The sequence below is a fragment of the Falco peregrinus genome, chromosome 1 (assembly GCF_023634155.1).
Source record: "Falco peregrinus isolate bFalPer1 chromosome 1, bFalPer1.pri, whole genome shotgun sequence".
NCBI lineage: Eukaryota > Metazoa > Chordata > Aves > Falconiformes > Falconidae > Falco > Falco peregrinus.
In genome coordinates, this window is record NC_073721.1 from 81,778,561 (window position 1) to 81,793,006 (window position 14,446).

At 47.0% G+C, this 14,446-nt stretch overlaps 1 protein-coding gene across 2 annotated transcripts in view; it reads right to left on the bottom strand.

Moving 5' to 3' along the window:
- The window catches only part of SLC1A2 (solute carrier family 1 member 2), a 99,404-nt gene extending 84,958 nt beyond the window's left edge, over positions 1–14,446 (bottom strand). Inside the window, exon 1 of one of the 2 annotated variants that reach the window (XM_055816256.1) lies at positions 14,309–14,446. Coding sequence is in view for 1 of the 2 variants with exons in the window: in XM_027795839.2 (XP_027651640.1) it covers positions 12,901–12,917 (17 nt within the window). In the remaining variant the exon portion in view is untranslated. Of the gene's footprint in view, positions 1–12,900; positions 13,767–14,308 lie in introns of those variants that run through there. The other variant, XM_027795839.2, reaches the window with a different exon arrangement.

Consider the following 14,446-nt stretch of genomic DNA (forward strand, 5'->3'; position numbering starts at 1 on the left):
CTTCAGTTTGAATTTAGCTACATATATTCTTCATGCTTCACAAAATCCTTAACTGCTACTGATAGTATTTAAGCAATGAGACTTTACAATCAAGGGAGGGGGGTGGGGGAAACATTTTGGCAAAAATAGCCAGGTATGATAAACACCAACCAACACACTGGCATTTTACTTTTTGCACTATGATTTTGCATCTACTGCCAGGTTACCTAAAATAAAATTTAAAAAAAATGGGGCTTACACAACCACACCATCCTTGCAGGTTTTGTCTGTTTCCCACCACCCAGTAAGTCTTTCCATCTATTCACTGATTTCAAGCCAGACATAATTAAGGGATCAAGATCTGAAAGACAGTAAAGTTCTGGTTATTGAGTGAGAGTGAAGATCCCCTAGACCTTCCCGAGACAGGCTGCATTGGGAGTTGAAGATTCATTCTGTTTGCAAGGGTGCCACCATGTGACACACAACCCTTACCAGAAAAGGGAGATGGGAGTTGCTCTTAAGGAGTTCCACCTCAAGGCACTGCAGCAACTTGCTTGAAGAGACAGTGAATGCTATGGGGCCCTTCTGCCCTTAACTTTGAGCCCAGTACCATGCTTTTCAGACGGTCCTCCAGCTTCTCCTCATAAAGGGCTGTTGGGAACTCCCCTCAGCATATCATCAGGGCACATACACCTGCAATCAGGCCAGGAAAGAATGCAAGAAGGAAGGCAACAGCTAACCCTGGAAGCAGCAGCAGACTTCCTGCCAAGGTGCTTTGGTATTACAGTGACAGGTTTTGTAACACTTTTGGTCTACGTAGCTGTGATGGTTCCTCTGGCACTTTTTATATCAATGGAATAGTATTTCCTGGCAGCTTCCAGCACAGGACACTGACATCTGCCTGTTCTAAAGCCCCCTAAAATGTTGGGTGAGGGATTCTGATCTGCTTGTCACTTCCCGTCCTAGATTGCTGTGATATAAATAGCAGCCAGGTGTTAATTAATTCCCACAGTCATGTGTGTGTTGGGATGCCATGTGTTTATATACACGTGTGCTTTTAAGGACAAACCTTATCTAAGCTACTATAGCAAGAGTTCTTACACAGATAAGGACCAGATGTTTAATTAACGAGATAGCTTTCTGCCTCAGAGGAAGTGTACCACAACTTTGCATACTTAGTACGCTGCTTCTGCCATTGTATGGGGCCAAGAACCCTCTGCACATGCAGCATGGATTTTCAACAGAAGCCTCCACGTTCTCTATGCCTGGAGACTATGGTTTACCTCCAGCCATGCTTTGCCCCAGACTGTGCTCCTCCTTACAAGCAGGCCAAGTACTGTTCACTAGCAGCTTATGTATGCAAATGTCTCAACAGGCAGGGCAGCATCTCAGCTTGTGCCCACAGAAGCGGCCACGCTGCCAGCATGCACATGAGTGTCCAGAAGATGTCAAGAACCTGCCAAGTAGGAAGCACGTACCTGAGGAGTATCAGTAACTAGCTGAGGGTAAACTTACATTAGCAATTTAATCTGAATCAGAAGCAAGCTTCTGGAGTGACAATGCCCACCTGCTGCACCCAGGTTTGCACTGCGGAGCTGTGTTGGGGCAGATGCACAGAGCTGGTTTTGGATTAAGGTACTGCATTGGGTTAAGTACCTTTGAATTAAGGAAATGCACTCTAGGAACACACCTAAGACTCTCCACAAACTAATCAGTGTAGCGTGAACTTATCAGGACCAACTATTCCTGTTGTGCTGTACTATTGTTCATGTATACATAGCCTGAAGCCAATCTCATGAGAAATTGGCAACGCGGATGTAGTATAGTACAGTATGGTGTGCCAGCAGTATAGGGCATCACAGCCATATTCAAGAACTGAGATGTGAAGCCACTACATGGAGATAGCTGCATACCATGGATTTGTGGTATGCAGAATATCAGAACAGTTAAGGTTGGAAGGGACCTCTGGAGAGCCTCTAGTCTACTCTCGTATTCCCAGTTACATGTTATAGATGGGTTGGCTTTTTTTTTTAGATCAAGGAAGCCACAGTCCTAGATGGTTGGTGATTAGTAAAAATCATAAATGCTAGCCATAATTTTCATACCATAATTTTCTCTAGAAGAAGTAACATTGAACTTTTTATTCTTTGACTGAGAAACAGGCTTTTGGGATCTGTATGGGCCTGACCTGGGATATAAAGAGTACCCATGCCTGCCTCTGTGCTAGCTTGGGACATCCATACTAGCACTTTCCCACATGCAAGCTAATTAGCCAGGCTAAGAGGCAGTCATCAACCTGGAACAATGCTGGGCAACTATAGTTACATCACCTTCAGGCTCTAAACTGGTTCCCGATCATGTTGCTCCTCCAGCTTGCAAAGAGGTACCAGAGGTGTCAGTCAGCCCCTCTAAGAGGGTGCTGCACCAGACACACTTGCCCAAAGCAGTAGAAACAGTCAAGTTTGTACACAGCACCTGCCAGATAGCCTTTTGTGAATTATGTGTAGAAGCTTAGCCACACACATGACTTGTTTACCAGTGATCTCTTGTCATTGTCCCTGCCAGAGAGCACATCTCCGAGATCCAAATTTAACTCAGATGCTAGGATTAGCACAGCAAATGACAGGAGGAAAGTACAATGAATAGTTGGAAAGGCAAACACCAGGGGTTCCTGCCTCAGGGGATATGAAGTCCACCATCTGGAGAACACATGCTATGGCTTGGGGAGGCCACAAGTAAATCAGAGGTGCAGTCACTCTCAGCTTTGAAGCACAAATTTGGCAGTGGGGCTAAGTAAGACTAACTTGATTCACACAGAAATGTGAACTAGCAGGTGATACAGCTCCTCATAGACCTGTTTACCTGTCTTCCCTGGGGTAGACGTATAGGGATAAATTAATGCATTTAAACTTTTGGCAAGTGTCAGTTTCAATGCAGGTTTTACTACTACCCTCTCTAATTGTTCTAGTACCCAACTGACCATCTTCTCACTCAACACAGATTATACACTTGTATACATCACTGATTATTCTGAATATGCCAAAGGAATCATTGATTAAATTTTAACTTGCCCCAGAATATCTACTTCAGAGGTGCTGTCTATTACCTTCTTACTGGGGATGCAGCTGATAATTAGATGTAACAGAATAAGAAAAAAATCGGTTCCTGGATGAGGCTCAAGGACCTTGACTTTGGCAACAGCAGTTGCATCCTGCCCGCCCAACAGAGACAGGCAGGTAGCCCCTATGCCTATATATAATTTCCACTATTAAAACTGCTGCAAATCTGTCATTGTGAAAATCAACAGTGCAAAACACACTAACAGGTTTTGAAACTGACAGAGAGAAGGCTCAAAACTTTTTGGCAATTTTGGAAGCTGCTTCAGTGAACCAGCTGAAGCCAAAATCAGATATGCCTTTGTATGTAGCCAGACAAGAAGAAACATTTCACTCCAAATTAAACAAAACAGTACTGAAGCACAGAGACTTGGCAAAACCTTTTCTCAGTGGGCTGTCTTCACAGAGACCCTAGGTAAATTGTCAGTGTCTAGCAACCAGGAAAGAGAACTACTATTTAAAAAAAAAAAAAAAAAAAGACAAAACAGAAGCCACAAAGGACTAGAAATAAAAGAATGACAACAAAGATGGCACAATACTGTGCTCAGTTTGGGGCCCTTCACAATAAGGCAGACATTGAGGTGTTGGAGTGTGCTCAGAGAACGGCAATGAAGCTGGTGAAAGGTCTAGAGAACAGGACCTATGAGAAGTGGCTGAGGGAACTGGGGTTGTTTAACCTGGAGAAAAGAAGGCTCAGGGGGACCTTATTGCTCTCTACAATTACCTGAAAGGTGGTTGTAGTGAGGTGGGGGTAGGTCTCTTCTCCCAGATAAGAAGGGACAGGACAAGAAACAACAACCTCAGGCTGGGCTGGGGGAGATTTAGATCGGATATTAGGAGAAATTTCTTCACTGAAAGGGTGGTCAAGCATTGGAACAGGCTGCCCAGGGAGGTGGTTGAGTCACCATCCCTGGAAATATTTAAAAGACATGTAGATGTGGTGCTTAGGGACATGGTTTAGTGGTGGACATGGCAGTGTTAGGTTTATGGTTGGACTCAACGATCTTAAGGGTCTTTTCCAACTCAGACAAATCTGATTCTAAAGTGTAGGACGGAAGCCAGCATCTAATGGTAAAAGAGAAAGCCAGATGTTACTGTGGAAAGATATGACAAAGGTGGAATTAAAATACGCTGGTATGACAGAAACAGCAGCAAAGTCTACTAAATAAAACTGTTGAAGAAAGGAGACAGTATCTGAAATGGAGCAATGAAGCATACATATGTACTTGTACATACACATATATATATACACACAATATATATTACAGTTGTAGGTGACTCCTTTCCAAGGGGAATGGAGGGTCCAGTATGCCAGACAGACCCTCCTCTTAGGGAGGCCTGATCTCTCCCTGGGGCCTGAGTTAAGGACGTTACTAGGAAACTTCCCAGCCTGGTATGGCGCTCAGACTATTACCCGTTACTGCTCTTCCACTTGGGTGACAATGAAGCCACAACACATAGTCCAAGGGTGATCAAAAAATACTTCAGGGCCTTGGAACAGTTGATGAGGGAATCTGGAAATGCACAGGCAGTGGAAAAGCACGGACAGGTATCCTGGGAAAAATATAGGGATGCTGCCCAGTTGTGTAGGGATGGGGTCAGGAAGGCCAAGGCACAGCTGGAGCTGAACTTGGCAAGGGATGCAAAGAATAATAAGAAGGACTTCTACAGATAGGTCAGCCAGAAAAGGAGGGTCAGGATGGGGACTGGGGAAGGAAAGTCCTTCCCACTGTAAAAGAAGATCAGGTTTATGACTACCTGAGGAACCTCAACATAGATAAGTCTATGGGACCTGACAACATGCATTCCAGAGACCTGAGAGAGTTGGCTGCCATGGCTTCTTAAATACCATGGAGGGTGGCTTGGCAGCTAGGTGAAGTCCCTGGTCACTGGAAAAAGGGAAACATTGCACCCATTTTTAAAAAGGGTAGAAAGGAGGACCCTGGGAACTACCGACCTATCGGCCGCACCTCTGTGCCTGGGAAGGTCATGAAACAGACCCTCCTAGGAGCTGTGCTACAGCACATGGAGAACAGGGAGGTGATTCGAGACAGCCAGCATGGCTTCACCAAGGGCAAGGCCTGCCTCACCAACCTAGCAGCCTTCTATGTTGGAGTGACTACCTCAGTGCACAAGGGAAGAGCTACAGATGCTGCCTATCTGGACTTCTGTAAGGCACAATCCCCCACAACACCCTTCTCTCTAAACTGGGGAGCTATGGATTCGATGGGTGGACTGTTTGGTGACTGAGGAATTGGCTGGATGGCCACATCCAGAGGGTAGTGGTCAATGGCTCCACGTCCAGATAAAGACGGGTGATGAGTGGTGCCCCTCAGGGATCCACATTGGGACCAGTACTGTTCAATATCTCCATCAATGATATAGACAGTGGGATGCACTCTCAGCAAGTTTGCAGATGACACCAAGATGAGTGGTGCAGTTGGCACACCCGAGGGATGGGATGCCATCCAGAGGGACCTGCACAAGCTCAAGAAGCAGAAAGCAACCTAGAAAAATTATTGATTTTTGACTTTGTGATTAAATTTTTAAGAAGTCAAGAAATAGATCAGTCACCACCACACTAAAATATGTTAAGTCTTTCAGCAAAATTTAAAAAATAAAACAGAAAAATAAATTGTTTTAGTCAACCCAAAATATTTCCTTAATACACAGTGAAGTGCTTGCCTTTGTATTGGAGGCCCTACCATTTAATTTTAGTCTTCCTTTTTTATTTGATCTTTTTTTCAATTGAAAAATAATTTTGAAATTAAAATGTTTGGGCTGAAACTAGTTTTTACTTATCAAAACCAAATGCTTAGATGTTTTTCATTTTTAAATTCCCTTTCCACTTTCTTTTCCTTAAAGCACTTCAATGAAATTGATTTCTCAGACATGTCAATGAACCTGAAATACTGCATTTTGGTGAATTTCTCACCCATTCTCCTGAAAACAACTGTAATTAGCAGAAGTGTTCCTTAATTCTTTTATGCCTTGGTTCTTTATTGTTCTTCCTTGTAAGGATTCCCAATGTAGAATTGCTTACATGAGATCAAATATGTTCTAGATAAAAGTTGGAAAATATGATGATCTTTGAACCTAGTCTCTTTCCCAAGCACTGAGATGTGTATTGTAGCCAATTGTCTTATCACTTTCTTTGAAATTAATATAGAAGTAGGATTAAATATATAAAAGCACGCTTATTTTTATTGCTTTCATGCCTCTGAAAATAGCATTTTAAACTAATGAGCTGGAGGCTAGAAGTGTGAAATATTTTACCGATTTGGCAAGAGAGTAGTTTTCATTAGCAGACTGACAACAAGACAGATGATGGATTTGACAGATTCAGCCAATGTTTTCAGGAACTCATACAATTAATTGTTCTAAATAACAGGTATTGCAACACATTGGACTGGAGAAGAGAATTAAATCATACAAAAAAATGAAAAGGTATTAAATGAGGAAGTACTGAAGTTGAAGGCCCACTTGTTAGCACTGCACCTTCTCTCCACACCCCTCCCAAGCATACAGCTGGCTCCTGTATGAACACAGCTCTTTGCAGACAAGCCTGGTACTGCAGGCTGGGGTTAGCGGGGGTTCTGCGTCTCCCCGCATACACCGCCCCAGTACTCCCACCATCGCATACACCGCCCCAGTACTCCCACCATCGCATACACCAAGAAGGAACCTGTAGCAGCACAAGCAAGCTATCAGGCTACAACAGGGCTTTACATTTGGTCAGATCCTACTGTCTATACTGTTTCTCCTTCCTCCAGAGGTCAGACCCTCCTCACGGCTATTTAACCACTTAGAAGAACGAGCTGCAGCTGCACATCATGCACATCGTCCATGTCAATCAACCCACCGCCTTCGAGGCAAGGCCACAGCTGCATGTTATCAATGTTAATCAACCCACTGCCTTCATTCCTCTACAGGAACCCACATGGAAAACATACTGCTATACAGGTGAAACAAGATGGAGTTTTAACAACTGCCTTTTTTAACTGAAAAACTGTGACCCTTTAAACACTGCTCACAAATTTACAGTTATTAGTGATCTTGGTTGGGACAGCCTGTAGATCAAGGGGAAACAGGAAGACAAGGAAGAAAAATAAAATGCAGTAATTTGCATGTCTAGAAAATACTGCTTTGTATGCTCAGTTCTTAGTGCTCTTGTACATATACATCTACATGTACGATACCACAGAAAGCTACAGTAAGGCAAGACTTTCAGAAATTTTAGCCGTGTTTTAAGGAAGCACTATCTCCCTTTAGGCTTTGTATATCTAATCCAATACTTATTTTTTCAAAAAAGTTCAGAATAAACAAGCCCCTGTAGACTTTATAAGAAGTACTTCAATCCTTGTGCATCTATATAAAGATCTGGACACACAGAAAAATTAAGTCAATGTCTAGGTAACAACTTCTTTTTGAAAGCATAGCTCAGGGCCAAACTGAAGGTTGGAGCCATAAGAACTATCATGTCATCAGATTAGTTTTCAGGAACATGAGCTATCTTCTGTAGAGCTTAATTCTATTTTATTGAAATCGATGAGAGATTTGCAATTGACAACAGTGAAATGAGGTCAGAGCCACAGCTGATATGTCTAATTAGTAGGCTACATCCAGTCCATCTGTCCCACAAAATGTCTGAGAAAGAGCATAGGGTAAAACATCTCCATCCTGAGTAGGTGCTGTTCAAATCCTGAATATAAATAACAGTGGGAGCACTCGGAGAATTTCATCCTCTGAAGTATCTAAACATTTGCGCCAGCACATTTCATCAAGTTTCCATATAGAGGCATTTTGTGGGTAAATTATAGAGTAAAAACTCAGATGACAAGAAATCTGTGGGTGTGCTTGTTGTACATATTGTGGCAGATCCTGAAAACCACTCTCCGAGGTAGATGCCTGAACCCTACCATGAAACACAAAGCTAATTTTTTCTGACTCACCTAGGTGTGTCCTGTTGTCTGTCGGCTAGGCACATAATACATTTTGGCCATCTCCCTTTCAGGCTTTGTCTGGACAATACAGCAAAGGGCTTTAGGACTCCTACTCCCAAGACCTAAACCCACCACAACTGCATGACTAAAACACTAATCCTGTATAATAAATTAATTCTTAAGGCTCAAATTTGTTCAAAAAACGTTGACAGGTTAACTTGTATCCGCAGGGCTTGATGCCAGGTAAGGTATTTATTATTTGTGTCTCCTACATTAACTTTATGTTCAATTGACTAATATTCATCTTTCTACAGCTACTATAAAACTTTTGTAAGTTCTATACTATGTGCTGTGCCTAAATTTAGAGAAATCAAATCATACACTCCCTGATCTGTACCAAACTCATACTGTTTGGTGATCAGGTGGTACAGACAAACCATATTCATAACTGTGGAACTGTAGCTTTAGAGAAGTGAAACTTAAGATGAAGACAAAGTATCTATAGAAGAAGAATGTAGGAACAGTCAGGTTTGGAAAGGAGAACAGGACCTCAGCTGTTTTGTTTGGTTATTTTTGGGGATTGGGTTTGTTGGGTTTTGTGTTTGGTTGTTTGGTGGGGTTGTTCTTTTTTTTGAGGGGGGGTGTCTGTTAAGTGAGATATTGATGAAGTCAAAAATCAAGACAGGGATCTCTGTAGCTTGCATGCAATATTTCTACTACTATGAACAGAATGGGAGCTCTGCATCTGTTCCATTTCATATTACATAAGCACCATTTATATTAAGTGTACATAGGATTGTGAAGCACTTACAACTGTTTCACTGATCAAACCACAATGCTAAGCAATTACCCAGACTTCTGTATTTTCAGACGTAATAATGTTTCAGTGTACTATTCCACTTCAGTAGATTTATTTTGTGGCAGGGTGCATACACACACACACACACACAGACCTGCCTGTTAACTGTGTGCCATATATCCATAAGGGTAACATCTCTGTTCTTTTATAAACCTGCCTTGGGGCTGTTTTGTAGCACCGAGACCAACAGAAATGGAAGAGCCCATATCAGTGTCATTAAACTCTCCAGAATATGGTGATCATATCCAAACTGCCCACTGGGAATGGCCACTGGCCCACACTGACTGCCTAACCCTGCCTGTGAGCTGGGAGAGGGGCTGCCCGGCCAAAGCCATGGCGGGACGGCTGCGAGGCAGACCTGCACACAGAGGGTTGAGCTCCGGGCTCAGACACCTGATCTGCCTGTCTAATTCACTACTGTAGACGCAGTGATAGTGTCTCCTAGTGGCTATATTCCTGAAGGAACAGCCCCAAACCCAAACTTCATACCTGGAAGTCCCACTCTTCAAAAGTACATAAAATACAAATGCGTTTCTAGATTTTTAGAGTATCTAAAACAGCATCACTCAAATAGGTAAAATAAAACAATTTCAACACTCAAGGTTTAATATCTGAGTTACAAAGTCGTCAGCTGATTTAACATCTAAAGTCTATCTCTAGGTTACGCATATGTGGGTTTTTCTAAAAAAGAAGTAGCAAAGGTATTGCATTCTTTCCTTTTGAAACAGTAACACTAAAGAGAGAGACGAGAGCCAAAACAAAGCCATTTGAAGCAAGGTGTTCAGGACTTCGCTCAAAGGTCTGAAGACAAGCATGGGCATCAATCGGATCAGACTCAATCTCATTTAACCGTTAGGTCCTCTCAGACCCTGTAAGACCAAAGGAAATTCTTAAATGCTCTGCTACAGTAAGTCTTCATAGGTTCAACCTACCACATACTGAGCCCTATGCCAGACACCACAATCTATGAACTAATGCTGCTGGATATCTGAACCACGCTGAAGATTCATGAAAGGTGATGTCAGCATAGATCAGAAGGCCACTTCTCCCTGCAGCACCCTGTCTGCAGTCACAGCCAGCAGAGGATGTTTAAACAGAGAACATAAAAACAAGCCATCCTGAACAGTATCAGTACTTGATTCTAGCCATTCCTCCTGGAACTTCCTATTTTCTGTTTTCAGCACCAGCTAAACATCAAAAATCCATCTCAGTAATGAGATCTGTATCAGGGGATTTTGTGAAAGGCAGACTTAACAGTCAAGATACAGACAGTGTATTCAACAGTAAGCCAAAGCCCCACTAGCTGGAACTACCGAGAGGTAGACCCAGAGGACACGTAGGTTTGATTTTTGCCATGCTGGGGAACATTTCCTTTCTCATTATCAACTGACTGAGGTTTCTCATTGTCCGCCATCCTCTTGGAACAGAAAGATTTGGGCAGCAAATTTCGATACATGGGTTAACCAAGTAAGACATTGAAAGAAAAAATAGGTGCAAACAAGGAAATCTTTCAAATCCTGGCTCTAAGTGATCACTGCTTCTTAACATAACACGGAACACAGATTTGCCTTCCTCAGTGTGTATATCAAGGCCTTCTGTTGTCCGCCTTTTGTTTTCCACCTTTTGTTGCATCCTGTCACACCCCTGACATCTCCACTTTGGGGATTTTAAGCTCCCCTGTTAGAGGAGAAATAACACACTGCAAAAATGGCTGTGGTTGGAGTAGCTCTATCACAACAAAATAAAGCCTTTATATACTTCAGATCTTGACTAACGTTATCTATCTGAACATTCCAAGAGCCACCAGGCATAAACCTGGAGTGCACACAGTTTGTCCCCACTTCCAGCAGGTCTTTCTCTGTGTATTTGTGTCTGCCTGAGATAACACTGCTCTGCTTGCGGCAACAGGGACCTTCTGCTACCTTTTTCCCACTGTGCCAGTGCTGATGGAAAGCCTGCCTTGAACAAGGTCTGGTGGTATTCACTTCCTGGTGATCCTCATGGTGCTTGAGTTTGCTGACCTTTAGGCCAGAATATAAAGCTTATCTCCATCCTCAGCTTTTTACTTGAGGGGAGGGAAAGATGACAATTTTGTTTTGGAAGAGGTTCTCACTGGTAAAAAAGGGATTGACAAGTGAAACGCTTCCCACTCAACTTGTTTTCCACACCTCCTTCAGCTACTGACAAGCACTAGTTGAATCATATCAAATAAACGGTTTCAGCTTGTCTTAGTCTAGGTAAGTTTCCTAAAAAGTTTGAAAGCAAAGCCTAAAGTTTTGTTTATTTTGTCACCCTGTCCAGTAAGGAAAGCAAAAGCATGCATCTATTGAAGCCTTTCTGTTTCTGGCACTCTGATTGTTTTTAGCCCACTGTTCAGCCAACTTCTTTTAAAAGCACCTCTCCTTCTACACACATATAAAACCTCCTTACATCCAAAGTTGAAAATCCCTCTGACACAGCCACCTCTCATCACACCTCCTCTTATTAAACCCCTGCACAACAGATCTCACATTCCCCCACCGGTCTGAAACAGGCATAGACATCTACAGCCACCTTATGTGGGAATGAAAATAACAAGTGACCGGAGCACTTGGAGTTTGAGTAGTCCAAGGAATACAGAAGGGACAGCGAAGAGAGAGGCTGGTTCCTTCATCTCTGAGCTCCTTCCTCGTGGCTCCAATTATTTTTTGACAATATCTAGTTAAGTGACTTCATCATCAGAGGAAATGCTACAGGGCAGAATAAACTGCTGGGCTGCTACCAAAACAGGAATGTACAAATTTAGAGCAGAAATTCCCCACAAAGGCAAGGCAGTAGCAAACAGTAAGTTAGTTACCTTTGTCACAGTCCCGTGAAGAGCCAGAAGACCCCACAGATTTGCCCTCTGTCAGATCTGGGGGACAGTCCTTTCCCTAATACAACCAAAGCTAATACTCTCTAACCTTCCACACCTCTCAAGCCAACTGCTCAGAGGCCACTCTGCAGAGAGCCAGTTCCCTCCTTTGTCCAGGTAATGGGACACTTGCGTGCACACCCTCCCAGACATGTGTCCAGTTATTTAAATCAGCTCAGCAAGTCTTTCAGCCTGAGAGACACAAAAGCAATATAAACAGAGCTTCCTTTTGCACTCTGTCCTCAGACAGTCCTATCCAGAGCAGATCATGCTGATACAACCTGACAACATCCAGGGATAAAGGGGAGGCTCACACCAGATGCAGTCTAATACTAGATAGTATTATAAGAGGGCAACCAGAGATCAAATAAATGTTTTCTTTTCTTTCTTACTACCAGTTACTCTGTAAAGTGAACAAGCCCCCAGCCCCATCAGAGCAGCAAAGCGGCTGATCCTTGCAATCCTGTCATGGGTAGGGAGAAAGGTTTCCTTCCAAGTAACGCTACCAGGGCTGAAGTGTGTTTGCTTTTCTTTAAAACCTCTTGTATAACCCTTTGCCCTTCCCAGCATTTCTCTTGCTAGCACTGTAACGGATTTGGCACAAAACTGCAAAATTGCAAAACTCCTCAAGAAGTTAGATTTGTTTGTTGCCTCTTTAAGGGGGGGGGTGGGGGGGTGGGGAATGGGACACGGACAGCTCCTCGATTCTTTTTGAACTATTGATGATGATGATTATTATTATCATTATTATTATTATATTAGGAGGCAGCTCCCCCCTCCACCTCTGAGTTAACCATTCACTTGGACTCTTCTTTCAGGCAGGTGGTTTAAGCTTCATCTGCCCTCCAGGGGTTAAATAAAGAAGTGATGGGAGGAAAACCAAAACCTTTCCAGTGGCTCATATTTGAAATTCTTTTTTCCCTCTCCCTCTCCTAAATGGGGCTCATCTGCTTCTCGTTTCCTCTTGCTCCCTAATTATTCCGTTAGGGAATGGCGAGGGGCAAGGATTAACAATGAAGCAGATGACAGGAAACTGTTACCAAAAGCACAATGCCGGACCCCCCCGCCCTCATCCTCCCGTTCCTCCCTCCCAAGCGACGGTCCCCTCACCCTTCGGTCGATGCCATGGTCCCGAAAGCCCCCCTGTCTTCTCAAGAGTCCAAGGGATTATTTTGGACAGTAGTGCGCGAAGGAGGCTGGCTCTTTGGGATAACCCTCGCCCGCGTCTCGGAAGGAGCGCGCAGTTCCGTGTAATCCCGGCGCTCCGCAGGGCGCGGATCCGGCGGCTCGCCTCCGCCGCTCTCCCTCCCGCCGCCGCCCAGCGAGGGCTCCCCGTGCCCGGGGACGGGCGCTGCTGCCCCCGGCCGTCCAGCAGTGGCCGGCGGGGCGCGGAGGCGCTGGCACCCGGGCTGCGATGGCCGGCGCCCTCCCCTCGCCGTGGGGTGCGTGTGCGTGTGTGTGTGTGTGCGTGTGCGGGAGGTGGGGGTGACTTCACATCGGCGCGGTGCTGGCTGAGGCTGGATTGGAAGGTTTTAGCCCTCGAGCCGTGGATTTGCAGTCAATCCCTCTCTATTTTAGGCACGGGCTGACATCACGAGCCGTTGTTACTCCTATAAATCCCCCCAACCGCTCCTTGACAGAAGCGGGGTGGGGGGTGGGGGCAGAGGGGCAGCGAGCCCCTCGCAGGGGGAGGGCCGGGCGCCGCCGACCGCGACCTGCCCCGCTCGCCGCGGGCCGCCACCGCCTCCCCGGGGCAGGCCCGGCCCTCCGCACCGAGAGGGCTCGCCGGGACTCTGGGGAGCCGGCCGGGAGCGACGGGAGGGAGCGACTCCCCCGCCACACACACACACACACGGTGGGCGCCCGACTGCCGCCGCATGCCCCTCGTGTTCCCCGGCGTGCGGGCCAGCGGGAGGGGGTCCCACAGCCCGCCCGGCCCAGGGGCCCGCCGCTGCCTCCCCGCCTGCCGGGCCGCGCCCCCGCGACCGAGGCACCTGCCCCGCCACGCCGCGGCGGCAGCAGGTTCCCCAGGCTGCGCGGCACGGCGCGGCCGCCGCTCGCCGGCCCCGGCCCGTTCAGCCCGCCGCGGGAGCCGCCCCGTCTCGCCGGAGCGGCCCAGGCCCCGCTGTCAGCCGCGGCAGGACCGAGAGGCCGTGGGGGGGGCCGGCCGGCCCGCCCGTGCTCGGGGACGAGCGGGGCACGGCGCGGAGGCACCGGGCGCACGGGGCCACGGCCCGGCGGCCACGCGAGGTGGTGCTGCCCCCTGCCGGGGAGGAGGGGACGGTGCCGCGGCAGAGGCCCCACCTGCCGGCGCGGCGGGACCCCGGCCGGGGGGCCGAGGCCCGGCGGCGGCGGCGTCCCCGCCGGCTCAGCCCGGCCGCGGGGCAGAGCTCGGGCGTGCCGGGCCCGGCCCAGCCCCGCGCCGCCGCGGCCCCGGGAAGAGGGGCCCTCTGCCCGCTCGCGCCGCCCGCGACCGCGCCCAGCCCGCACCGCGCCGTGTCCCGCGCCGCGTCCCTACCTGCCCGCCGCCGCCGCGCCCCGCAGCCCCGCCCCGCCCCGCCCCGCCCCGCCGGGGGCGCCACGGCCCGGGGGCCGGCGAGGCCGAGGTGCGGGCGGGGCCTCCTGCCGGCGTGGCCGCGGGGCGGTGCTGCCGGCG